The sequence below is a fragment of the Canis aureus genome, chromosome 5 (genome assembly GCF_053574225.1).
Source record: "Canis aureus isolate CA01 chromosome 5, VMU_Caureus_v.1.0, whole genome shotgun sequence".
In the NCBI taxonomy this organism is placed as follows: domain Eukaryota; kingdom Metazoa; phylum Chordata; class Mammalia; order Carnivora; family Canidae; genus Canis; species Canis aureus.
In genome coordinates, this window is record NC_135615.1 from 2441589 (window position 1) to 2455327 (window position 13739).

At 41.1% G+C, this 13739-nt stretch overlaps 1 protein-coding gene across 26 annotated transcripts in view; it reads right to left on the reverse strand.

The window, feature by feature from the left end:
• The window catches only part of PARD3 (par-3 family cell polarity regulator), a 648392-nt gene that overhangs the window by 180011 nt on the left and 454642 nt on the right, over nt 1-13739 (reverse strand). For 24 of the 26 annotated variants that reach the window (XM_077896592.1, XM_077896595.1, XM_077896596.1 and 21 more), the window contains one exon: nt 11742-11973. In XM_077896592.1, coding sequence (XP_077752718.1) covers nt 11742-11973 — 232 coding nt within the window. Of the gene's footprint in view, nt 1-6772; nt 6890-11741; nt 11974-13739 lie in introns of those variants that run through there. The other 2 variants (XM_077896601.1, XM_077896600.1) reach the window with 1 other exon arrangement.

Here is a 13739-nt window from a genome sequence, read left to right on the forward strand (position 1 = left end):
GCCAATGTGCTCTAATCATCTGGCTGCTGCTATGTACTAGAAAGTTCATCAAAGGAACATGTCCTCCTGTCAGAATACCTATCTTACCATGGGTTCAAAATTTACTTTTTTAAAACTTGCACAATCAACCTCATTAAGGTTAAATTGGTGCTATCATTTCCTCAATTTTAAAAATGTTTTTAACACTATACCCTAGAAGAGATAAAATAAAAAAGAAACCTGAAATCCTAGGAATTCAAAAGTAAACTTGGGATGCTTTCCCAAGACTAAAGCATGATACAAGCAGGAATTAGATAAAAGATTATTTCCCTTTCTTCAAGCAGCAGTGGAAATTTGCCAAGGCCAGGTACAAGGATCCAGACAGACATAAGGAGCAGAGGCGCTGGAGAGGCAGGAAGCGCCGAGCCCCACTGGTCTTCCAAGGGCCAGAGCACTAAATACCGAGCTGTGGTCTCTGTGGCACACCCAAGGATCGGCAAGGTTGCTGATCCAGGTGGCACTGACAGGGTGTGGGTGAAAAGGACAGGAACATAGGGAAAAATCAGAAGATTTGAGAGGAGATAAAGACTTCAAACACACATGCCCTCACGATTGTTTTAACGGGGGAAATGAAAGAAACAACAGGAGTACAGTAAGATAAGAAGGCATAAGAAGGGTTAATATACAGCAAGGGGAAAATGAGGTATAAAAACAGGTAGGACTATATGGCCATCTCGAAAGAAGAGAGCAAGCATAAAGCCTCTTTTTTTTTTTTTTTTTTTTTTTTTTTTTTTTTTTTAATCATCACTAGCATTCAAGATATAGAATGGACAGGTTTGAGGGTCAGGTGCGGGAGAAGGGATATGGCAATTAGTAAATTTTAAATTCACAACAAAATTCCTGAGTAACTTACGAACTATTCTGGGAGAGAAAGGACCACAGATAGAGGACGCTAAGAAATCAAATAGAAACAAAACTTAAAAGCTGGGCTCAGAAGATACTAACTTCCACATTCCCAGCTAGCAGCAGGGATCTCTATTTTTTCATAGCCTACACTAGCAATGCCACTTCACATGATGAACCTCTAGCAATCTTGGCTCTCAAACAGGGTCCAGGGCAGTACAACCTGATGGAAGAAGCCCAGCGGAGTGGTTTGGAACATGGCTTTAGGGGTGGGCCGGTATTCACACTCAGTCTGGCTCTGCCACTGGACCCGACCCCTGGGTAACCTTGGTCATCAGTACCCCCCTGAACCTTTGTGTTTACCTTCTTTATCCATAATACGGGACTAAAAAGAGCACCTACCCTAAAGGGTTATTGTGAAGATTAAATAGGTCATTGAAATAATGTTCTCAGCAGACTGTCCACCAGTATCAACACTCAATGAATACTAACTGCTTGCCATGGTACTGGTGGAAATACAATGCATGAGGAACACCTCTTCTCTTTAGGGAAGTCCTCACGACCATCATGTTCCTCAACAAAATCAGAAACAGGTGCCACAAGGTGATAGTGGATAACACTCTAAATTAACTGGAAGAGTAGAAATAGAGAAGCCTTAATACAGAAAGCAGGGACATTATGCAGTTAGTTTACATCAGTTCATTTCATTTCAAAGCCCCCGTTCCTGTGTTTGGACAGTGAGTATAAACTTGATCTTTTACTATTTTTTTTTTTAGGACTGAAATTCATACATGAACCAGAAAGAGGCAGTATTTTTAACATAGAAGAGATGAAAGTTATATTATATAGTATAATATTACATATGATATATATCCCAATATATAATATTTAATATTTCTTTAATATGGAAAATTAAAGATGGTATTGCAGGAGCAACTAAGGAGATAAACCTCATTTAAGAATCAGACTATCCAAAAAAAATAAATAAATAAAAGAATCAGACTATCCTAGGCCTCAGGAAGCTGGCCCCCATGTGCTTAGCTCCGTGCCCCCCGCCCAACCCGGCTAGTAGGGAAAGGGGAGAGCTCCAGAGCACCATCTGTCTGTGGTGGTGCCCACAGGTGACCCAGCCTGTAAAGGGCTATATGGGCATGGCCTTCAGAAGGGAGGGACCTTTCACCAGCTCACTCTGCTGCTCAGGAAGTTCTTGAGGAGTAAAATGAGGGTTTGACTTCTTTTAGAGACAGAATCTTACACCATCTCCAGAGCCTGGCATTTTAAGGCTAAGGAAGGCACGAATAGGGCGATTTTAACATTTACTCCTTGCTTGAATCTGTGACCCCCTCAAAGATACTGCTTGGCATGAAAGCTTCAATTTGGAACTGTACCTTTTTAAAAAAAAGTCTGACGTAATGGAGAATACTTAAATCATTTATGGCTACTAAGAGCAGGGAAAACGGTAACTTGAACAATAAACCAAAGGACACGATGCAGACCTATGGAGCGTGAAAAGGCCTGCTCTCCGGGGACTGTCTTGATCAGTCACAGGCAAGCTTTGGAAATGACATCATCTTCCAACGATGGGAGCAAACAGCAGCACTGCCCTGGTGTGGTAGCTTGTCATAAGCTGTAAAATTACTCCAGGTAGAAATTCATCACATACACTGTCACCACTTACTCAGGGAACTTTATTTATTCATTCATTCAACAGTCTGGATTTCACCTGAAGCAGATCCTGAGATAAGGATTCAGGGCTTAGTTTAACGGAGCGGTAGAGGAGTGAAGACGGGATGTGCAGGGAAAGGCAGCCCAAAAGCAGTGTCTCAAGCCTGTTACCACTGTGGCCAAGGGGAGCTCAATGCCACAGGCAAACTCTGGGGGCTGGGAGGGGGTGCTGCTTGGCCTCTCTGCCTGGGGTACACACAAAATAGCGAGGGCAGTGGCTCTCTTGACTCACACTGGCTGACGAGTGCACTGCGGAGGTCATGACCAAGGCCCTCCAGCAGTCCTGCACAGAGCAGCAGAGCTTCCTGCCACAGCCTGGAAGTCTCAGGCCTAGAGGCAGAGACTGGCCACCGGAAGCCGGAGGACGGGCACCCTGACATCCGTTGGGCTTCCTGGGCCCTGACTATGCACCACGCAGCCTGCAAGTGGTACAGCAGAGGCAAGGTTAACCCAGCCTGCTGTTGGCAACTAATCATTACACCACGCGTGATAACATGGCATGTGAGGCAGTAGTGAGTGCACAGAGAAGTGATGCCAAACAGTGGGACAGGAAGTGACAGGGTGGGAGGGAGTGCTGCTGAGCGAGGCTGGAGAGTTACCCCCAAAAGCGGACACCCATGAACCTATGAGAAGCCGAGAACAGATTACTCCAGGTAGAACGATGAGCAAGGACGAAGGCGCTGAGACCCACAGTTGGGCAGGGGGGCTGGGGGGGGCAGTGCAACTGCAGTGAGGTTCACAAAGGCAAGAGAAGGAGCGAGGCCTGAGGGGTGGGAGGTGGGAGACAAGTCATGGGGGAGCCCAACAGTTGACTCCACAGATTTCGACCTCTCCTCTGAATGTACTTGGACACCTGCCAGGGGCTGAGCAGAGAGAGGAGAACGAGATGATGTGACTTCTAGCTGCTGCGTTGAGAGCATACTGCAGGGGAGCAGGGGGAGGCAGGGAGGGTGGCTGGAGGATCGCTGCTGACATGCAGGAGACAGGATGCGGGGACTGAAGGACCAGAGCTCCTGAGCTCTGTAGAAATGATGAAGTAAATGGGCCTTTGTTGTTGTTCATGAATAAACTGGATGTGGAATGTGCAGAAAACCCAAGAGCCAAGGATTACCTGAAGGCTTCGGAGCTAACCAAGTGACCTAAACTGGAGCTGCAATTATCTGAGGAGGGAAGAAATACTGGGAAGTGAGTTGGCAGCACGCTAGGTGTCGACGTTCAAGCGAGCAAGTGAAGAAGCCGGAGGACCCACACACGTACAGATCACGGAAGATGCGCGGGCAGGAGACGTGCATTTGTGGGTCACCTGCCCATAGATTGTACTTAGAGCTTGGAGGCTCCGTTTCCTACGAATCTAAACATCCTGTGTTACTGCAAAGGGAAAGAGAGAAAAGCACCAAGGACTGAGTCTGGGAGGCACCCCGGTACCGGAGGGGCAGAGTGGAGCTCAGACCCCACAGTGAGGACGACCCAGAGTGGCCAGAAGACAGGCCGAGTGCCCGGCCTGGGGGACCTCAGAGGAGCCCAGGAGCCCCCACACCAAGGTCCGGGGGACCAAGGCAGGGCCTAGGGGAGACTCAGCCGTGAAGAGGCCACGGGGGATGGGGGGGAGGGCGAGGGGGCTGGGGCTTCAAAGAAGGGAGTTTAAGAGAGAACAGGAAGATGGAGATGACAAATGCACATTTCTCAAAGGGTTTGTGATAATGCATAGGCGGGAACACGAGGTAGGAGTTGACTCTGCTCTAAGCTGGGGGAGGGACAGCGCCACGTGGGGGCGCCGGGAGTGACCCAGGAGAGCAGGGCAGTGCTGCCCTACTCTGCAGGGACCCCCGAAAGGCTCGCTGGAGCCATGCCCATGGGGCAAGAGAGTGCAGAGCTGCTCTGGGCTCTGCTCTGGGTGCCTGGGGAGCCCTCAGCGGTGCATCCAGCCCACAAAACATGCAAGCAGAAAGGTTACCAGGAGACACGGCCAATTCACTATGATAGGGAATTTAATCCGATTTTAGTCTTTTGTTTCTAAATTGGCTATTATTAAATAGGTCAGAAGAAAACCATCCAACATTCAATTATGTAAGAGGTCACTTCCCCAGCGAATTCTTTAAAATACTATTTGAAAGAATCAAGCAATCACCTTTATACAATAATTTGTGGCTTGACAAAAATATATTTAGGAATACCAGGTACTTGAGTCCATTATGTTTAATGTGAAAGATGCAGAACCTCTAATGGTAACAAATAAAAACATTCAGAAAGAATATTTCCAATACATGTTTTGATAAATGTCATTAGCTTGGCCTGTCTTCCAGTGCATTTTTCAGTGGTGTGATAGTATTTATTTACCCTGTGTTATTAGAGAGTGAATAGTCACTAGCCTTCAATTTTCACATCAATTGCAGAAAAAAAGATTCCATTTTCCACACCGTCTGGAATTGAAATTGACTTAGCATCTCAGAACTGTCAAAAATTTCTTTTACGAAAAGGTTTGCTTTACAGAGACTATAAAGTAGGTGTCATCCTTGACACTCGCATTCTATATTCACGCTGCAGGTCTGTGGAAAAGCAGCATTAAGGAGCATCAGGAAAGGTCTTAGAAAGGCCTAGCCGTCATGCTTTGTGACTCCTCTGGCTCCCTCGCAGTCAGTTTCCGTGCTGTAGATGTCAGAGGTTCTCTATTTAAAACTGCTAACAACAACAAAAAAGAATAATTCTAGAAGAAGATGATATCAGCTACCCTAGAACTTGGCTTTGCTATCAGGTCAGTCTGACACTTATTTTCCTGTGTTAAAAATGGGAACCTCTGTTTCCACTCGAATTAGAAGAAGCATATATTAAATCCTTGGGATTTACAAATTTGAAACTTATCCAGAGGGATCCTCCCAGTACGTGTCTTCACACAAGAAGGCCGGTCTCGGTCCAGCTCACCCAGGAGAAAACAAGTAAAATTATGCAAAAACCCCTCGTTAAGTTCTTCTTTTCTATTGGAAAGTATTGTGCCTGTCTCTCATATAGCTGGGTAGACATTTCCACAGATGTATTTTAACTGCATTCCCTAAACCAGCCCCAGTGTAGACTGAGTGCCAATGTGAAACTGGTCACATTCACCCGAAGGGCAATTAGGCCCGAGCCATAAAAATCTATGAGCCCCGCTATTTCCGACATCAACAAATAAACATGGTTATAGGTGCCTCCTTCCTGTGATACAGGTGAGGGCTTTTGCCTGGCGGGGCTAGGGGGTGAGGCTGGGCTGCAGCTGCTGCCAAGTCTGAGCAAAGTCCTGTCCTCACTGGCACACAACCCAGCTCCACAACACCCTTTAGCAAATGGTTCTCTGCTTCATCACCACATTGTTTTCAAGTACAATACAATCCCAGCGTTCTCAGAGAATAAAGCTAACTAGATAGAGCCCTGTCTATAATTCTGAAGACATGAAGAATGGAGAAGTGTTGAGTTAAGGCTTCTTGTAAGCAGAAGGCTTCCTCCTAAAGGAAGGACAGGCTGAGACCCACCTGCTTGTTCAGATAGGTGTGATTACAATCCTCAGTCAGGTAGACCCTTTCCAGAAACACTGTTATAAAAGAGTGTGTGCTCTTAGCTCCCTGGGGTGTTAGTAAACCTCAGAATTACTATTTGCTAAAGTATCTCTACTTTTTCCCAGGAAGGACTTGCTGGGTCAGCCACCCCCTGGCACAGATACCTCTTTTCCTAACCTCCTATCTTTTGTCTAAACCCTCTAACCTACAAACGGACTAAACTTTGCTCAAAAGTACCTGGCAACCTTGCCAATTTGGTTATCAACTATGGGTGATAGTCCCAACCCATAGGCCTCCCTGCCCTTGAACTGTTCACCTGCACCTGCTTGTGTCCTCAGCCACCATGTTATACAAGAAACCAAACTGGTACATTACTTCGTCTTGAAAGCAGATTCTAACATGGGATTGGTGTGTGCTGATGACTTCTGAATACGCCAGCAGCTAGACTATGGTTTTCCACTATGAAAAGGGGCTAGTAAAAATGATAGGAAAAAACACTTCTCTGCCTTTTCAAGCAGTAATTTAAACCCCCAAGCTTGAAATCAAGATGAAAAAGTTCCAAATTGATTAATATGGAAATTACCAGACCATCAAAACTGCTGATGTCGTAAACAAAATTCGTCAACAGCCACTAAGAATTCATTAAAAGTAAATTTATTGTTTGTTTTAAAAATCAACTGTGCAATATGTGCTTCTCAAGACCTTTTTGAATCTGGTTTGTTGTTCATCTCTTCTCAGGCTTCAGTTTGGCAAGGCTAAATGAGAAACACGGTATAGACACACAGTTAGTAAGTACAGGTAAGGGAAGCAACAGTCATTCCTGTTTGTTATTCTCTCAAAGTTTAGAGTGTAATCCAGGCTACAACATTAAGTCTTAAAATCTGATCATGTTCATTGTATTCTGAAAACTATCATTATCTAAAAGGGAAAAGATAGCAGTGTATCTGATTTCAACCAAACAAGGTTTCAAACTAAATTACCCATTTCCTCTTACAGAAGTGAATAAAACAGTGCTGCAAGGAACCAGGTAATCATTTTAACTGTAATTGGAGGATTTGATTTTAATGGTAACATTGCAACATTACTTTTGCTTTAGCTTCCTACAGCAATAGGTTCTCAGCCATCACATAGGGACAAAAGCACAAAGTGAACCTGCGGCATGCATGGGAAGGTCCTTTCTAAGAAACCTCCAGTTTGAAGAGTGGGGACAATTCTACCATATTCAAAAGAGAACCATCCTAATCTTTTAGGCAAAGCAATATCAAATCATATATATTCCAGGCCTGGAAAAAGGGCAACACATCATCTTTAATGCTACTGTCTGAGAACACTGTCCTAATAGTATTTTAAGGTTTTATCATTCTGTGGATTATCGTCATTTGAAGATGGAAACTAAGGCAAAAACACGTTGCTGACAAATGCTGTCCCTTTCCTTCAAAAATGAATGCCTTGGAAACAAATTATAGATCTCTCTCCTTCTAGAGGACAGATTTAGTTCCTTCCCTCATTAGTACAATTTCATACAATTGCAGAATTCTAAAAAATATTTTATAGTATTAAATTTGAATAGCCAAGCATCTGAGAATCAACATAAACAAAGACTCAAAATTCCAGACCCTCCCTCTGCTCCACACTTTGCACAAAGAATGATGACATTTACACGTCATGTTTACCTATTCAGTAAGCACAACTCAGGTTTCTTAGATACAAAGCCATTTTAATTAAGGCAACAGGAGTTCCTTATGTGCAAAAGATGTAGTACATATACAATGAGAAATTCATACAACCATAAAACACCTTACATTTGTTATTTGATTTCTTATAGATTTGAATTTGTGATTTAAAATTTGTATTAAGACAGCTTTTGCACTTCATGTACTCCATAATTTATAAACAGAAGAGTGATTCATAGGACTCAAAATATTCTTTCCTAGAGCTGTTTATCAATAATTAAATCATCTTTGTGACTACTATTCAATGTGTGAAATAGAAAACCATGTCATCTGTATATACCAGTAAATAAAAACATCTATGCAACATGCCACAGTTTCCTCTGATATCCTTTTAAAAACAGACTCCATATATTTGGCTCTCTTCAAATTTAACCAAAAATCATAGACAATCTATAGGGGTAGGAGCAAAGTGCGTGTGTTTGGGGGAGGCTTGAGGAGGAGAGCCCATGAGCCTGTTTTTAAAGGAAAATGTATTATTACCTCCTCGAAGGACTAAAGACAAAAAGCTCAATATGCCCGGAAAGCTAGATTCTCAATATTTAACGTCCCTGACCCTTAGCCTTTTCTTTCTGTTATCTGAACCAAAAAGAGGAAACAAAATCGTAACAACACACACACAAAAGCACACGCTCACACACTGACACACATATCCCTTCAGGCCAGTGTTGGGCAGCTGCACTTGAACCTCCTTACAAACTGTCCTAAGAAATGCGCATATGCATTTTGATTAAGCTATTTAAAAGCAACATTGCTAAGGGAATCACATCTTCTTCTCCTTAAGAGAGCAAAATGAAAGGAAGAGACTAATTTTAAAATCGGACTATATCCCCTTATGTTGTTAAAAAAAGAAAAAAGGAACAATCTGAGAGTGTATTTTCAAACAGTGAGATTCAAAGTATAAGAGGTAGTTACAAAATATTTTGAAAAATCTAACAATGCTTTAGAAGTCTTCTCCAATACTAAGAACATAAAATAATGGTGTGAAGAAAGGATTAAGAGCCAAGAATCAGGGACACCTGGGTGGCTCAGTGGTTGAGAATCTGCCTCCGGCTCAGGGAGTGATCCCATACTCCCGAGATCCCACATCAGGCTTCATCATCATGTGATGAGTCCCACATCAGGCTTCCTGCGAGGAGCCTGCTTCTCCCTCTGTCTCTGCCTCTCTCTGTGTCTCTAATGAATAAATAAAATCTTAAAAAAAAAAAAAAAAAAGAGCCAAGAATCAGACAAAAAACTTATTTTATGTTTAATAAATTATTCTCAGATCATTTTCAAGGAGAAGTGTTTGGCAAACTTCAACCCTTTCCCAAAGGACTGAAGCAGTGGTTTGCACCAGTTGGAAAACAGCCACATTCAAGAAAACTAGACAAGATACTGAGACTCTACTTAAGAAATACACGTATAATGTATATACACACATCCTTCACTTGGTGGCATGTTGTTCTCTTTAGAGAAGCAGCTCTGTTTTGTGGAACTCATACACTTCCCTGGTATAAGTTCTCCCTACATGGCTCATTTTCAACCAGCAACATTATGTCTTAAAGGTTGAGCAGGTGAGAGCTGTGTTTGCACGCGCACATAAAGTGTTAGCATCATGCCAATGCAGGAGGGGTAAATGACCTCAAAAGCAGAGACAGTTGTAAAAGGTGATAAAATAATTAGGAACTCATACATTCTGAATACTGCTTTTGATTTTTATAAAACTTAACTAATTTTTATAATGGCTGTGTTCAACAACGTTTGGCAAAATTTCTAAACATTGAGCAATTGGCTCTCACAAGCCAGTGTGGGCTGATTCTAGCAAACCACTAATGCTATGTTCCCAAAAAGTACGAACATCAGTGATTTTCTTTAAAGCTATTCTTAAACACTGGGAGAATACAAGCTAATTTTTTAGGAAAACAAACAAATCCTCTTTAACCCCTATACCTAAACACAGAAGTTAGTTTTCGAAAACATGCAGACCTTTGAATTACAAATTTATCACCAAGCTAGCTTTCATTACAGACTGCGGTATAATCTATAGAATCTGGTCTAGAGAAAACATCATATAGTGCTTTACAGCAAAAAGGTGGTTGTTGGATTCAGGATACCTTTGAAACATGCATGTCCCCATGGCCCCCCACAATATCTACTTCTCTGATCTCGGAAAGGAAAAACTCTACCCTAAGGCCTCTCTTATTCTGGAGTTGTAAATTATAGACAAAGCAATTTATAATAAAAATGAAAATAACATATTTTATAAAAACACACTCAAAATTTGCTGCTTTTTTATTCCATGAGAAGAACAAAGCACTGTATCAGATTAATGTTGGCTTATGAAGGAAAACTAAGAGGCATTCAGTGAGATTTTTAGGAGGGAACCAGGACCCATGGCTGCACTATCTTATTGAATCTTAAAAACAAACAAACAAACAAAAAAAAAGGAATGTGTAAGTCTCAGGTACTCATATCCTCTAATTTAAAGAAGACAGTAGTACATATTCCTTAAATTTCCACTGACGGGCAATGGTCTTATGTCCGTGCATTATGTAGGTGCCAGCCTACGAGCTGTCAGTCTGCATATACGGAAAGAAAAGCCCCCTGGCTCACATAGAAACTGAAATAAAGTGGCAGTTAGAGCAATTTCATCCGATAGGCTTTCTTAGATGTGGAATATAATGAAGAACGATGATCTGACTAAAAAAGCATTCAAAAATATTATATCAACACGAAAAACTCTAATGTAAAACTGAAAATCCCAATGCTGTGAAGCATCAGAGATGGAAATCCCATCATATTTACACTAAAGCTAATGGCACTATTAGACCAGGCTTTGTTTTATCTAGGTCGATAGTTTACTTCTTCTATGCACTCGACTTAATCAGACATGTACAGAGCACATCTGTTTTGTTGTATGGCCTGTAGGCTGTGCCTCGAGTCCTCAACTTTGCAGGCCTGACGTATCTTTAACTCCCTGAGTTATTGAGGTCAACCTCATGCTCATAAATCAAGAAAATTCCATGGGAAAAAGAAAAAAAAAACCCTCTTGTTCACATTTTACAATTAAAAAGAAGTTAAAAGGAAGGTATCCCTAATACAGAGGAACTATTTTCTGAAGAGTCAAGTGGCTATACTGCATGTTTTCAATTTGAAACCCTCATCTTGATATGTTTAGAGGTGTAATTTATGGAACAATCGAGCAATCTTTATATTTAACATTAAATGCCTGAATATTATAAATCACCTTAGATGAACGTTTATGGGAGAGTTTCAGTGCAACTTCTGAACGACTTGTCACTTTTACTGTGTAGTACAGATTTGTAAAAAACGATATGCTAAGTAATCCCAGAGTATAATTTAGATACACAAAAACAACTGTCAGGAAACAGCCAGAGACTACGTTTAATGAAATCTTTACAGACTAAAGTAATAAGTATTAAATTAATCAACACAGCTTAATTGAAGCTCTATTTGTAACATTTTTTATTAGACTTGTTATTAATGAACCTTTAAATGCTACCACTAAGTTGAGCTCTGTGTTACATTTAAATAATGAATCATTGTTCACACACACAAAAGAACAAACCCTGCTTTAATAGCTCTTTGTCTCCTTGGGGCTTTTACTCTTATGCATAGCTAAAAGGGAGACTTGTCCTTCCTTCCTCTCCATGGTTATTTACGTAGTTGGCAAGATATCATCTTTAAGGATGCTACCATGGTTTGAAATAACTAAAGTGAAATCCTTGAGAAATTACATGTGCCAGAGCAAAGACTGAACATGAGAAAACATTTTTGGTGGACCTCAAAGACAAGATTTTCAAGTCTGTGTTTTTATTGACCTCATGCTCACATCTGTCTAGGGATGATCTGCTCTGAGTTGGTAAAGACTTACCTGAACATGTCTCCCAAGCCCTTCAGCATCCCCTTTTTGGCTTTCATTTTGTCTTTCTCCTTGTCTCTGTCCTTCTTCTTCTCTTTGCCAGCTTTATCCTTTCTCCTATCCATCTTATCGCCTTTCTCTTGGTTCCCATTCATGTGTCTCTCCAGAGAATGTGAAGGCTGATCACTGGCTGTCGATACAGACTCTCTCCCTGATCTTGAACTTTCTTCTGTGTCTTCTTCCACTTGGAAAGGAAACAAACAAACAAACAAAAATGGATAAGGAACATAGTGAACCAAAAGAACAAAGAGAAGGAGGCTAAAATATATGTGTGAATTTTGCTTTCCCACATTTTCTACTGTGGTTTGACCCTGCTATCAACATGGACTACAATGCTACTTTTTTTTTAAGTTTTTATTTATTTAAGTAATCTCTACATCCAAACTCACGACCCTGGGATCAAGAGTCACATGCTTTTCCGACTGAGCCAGGCAGGTGCCCCAATGCTATTTACTTTCAGGAGGATTAAAATTGAACATATGATGTGGATGGTTACTATGCACATGGGTATTCCTATGTGAAGATCACATGCCAACATAAGAGAGAAGCAGTTTCCTGGCGAGATGTTGATTCACTAGGGGTAACATCCTCCTTGATACAGAGCATGCACTGCTAGAGGGATTAGTAGGTGCTTATCACACAGCACTGACTCCTAAGGCTCCTGTGTATTGTATTTGCAAAATGCAAAGAAAACAAGCAGCCCCTCCTCAAGTGCTCCCTTTCCTCATGGATAAGAATAATGTAGATCTTACTCTAGCCCCTCATTAATTTGTGAAACTACACCATTCACTAGTAAGCACACCAATACCAGCACAGGGACTTCTCTCTTCAGGCTCCCAAACATGTGCATTTGTGATTTCTGCACACAAAAGACTGGATCGTTACAGTCTCTGTAACTTCTTCTTATATTGTCATTATATAAGGCCAACATCATAAGCAAAAGCTACTCTATCTTCTAATCCTAAATAACTCTGCATGAAAATGTGTAGATCAATAACTTCACACTCTCTTGAAGTCTGCAGATAAAACATCTGCTTAGTAATAAGAATATTCTATTCTTTGAACCAATGCTCTGTAAGCATATGGTCCAAAGGCACTTCAATACCCCAAAGTTTTTGATTTGAAAGAATGACAAGTAACTGGGGTAGGTTTCCACCTACCAAAAGAATTTTAAGAATTTATTAGGTAAAAAAAACAATAAATGTATATATTAACAGCCACTCTGATAAATATTTTCTAAGATCGGTTGCCTAGGATTTTCTTCCAAATATATTAAGAATTATTAGGGCTTCGGATTACCCCTTAACTTCTGAGGTCATCTTATTCTCCTGCATCAACAAATAAAGTGTGAATTAATGTTTTTGAGCTTCTTTTAACACAGAACCAAATAGAACAGTTAAGCCTTTTCCCAATATTTCACAAAGAACTGACCTCTAAGTCAAGTTAATATATCTTCAAGTGAAATTCAGTCTTGCCTCTCCACCACCAAGGGACACTTGAGTTAGTAATACACAATACCAAAGCATAATAAGACCAGTTAAAACAAACTTGGTATCTTAGTGTTCTGCTGTTAAGCCCTCCAGAATCTGAGAAAAAATATTATCAATATGGTATGACCACTTCAAATTAATAGTTTTTAAAACAATGCCAGCTAATTAGCAAAATACAAAAAAAAAAGTGTACAATTTCCTTTGTTGACACATTTGGTTAAAAACATGAGTCAATATATTTCTCATGCCAGCAGGTCATGCCTTAGAATAGCTAAAGAATAAAACCATCACCACATCTAAATCCAGAACATACTTCAGAGGTCATTTAGTCCAACATTTTCCATTTCTTGCTGAGAAAAGTGTGGGGCTAGCATACTGCCAGTCCAGGGATCTTTCTAGTATTATGTTCCATACAGTTATACTTCAGCAAGACCTTCATGCATTTCTTTCATCAACTCTG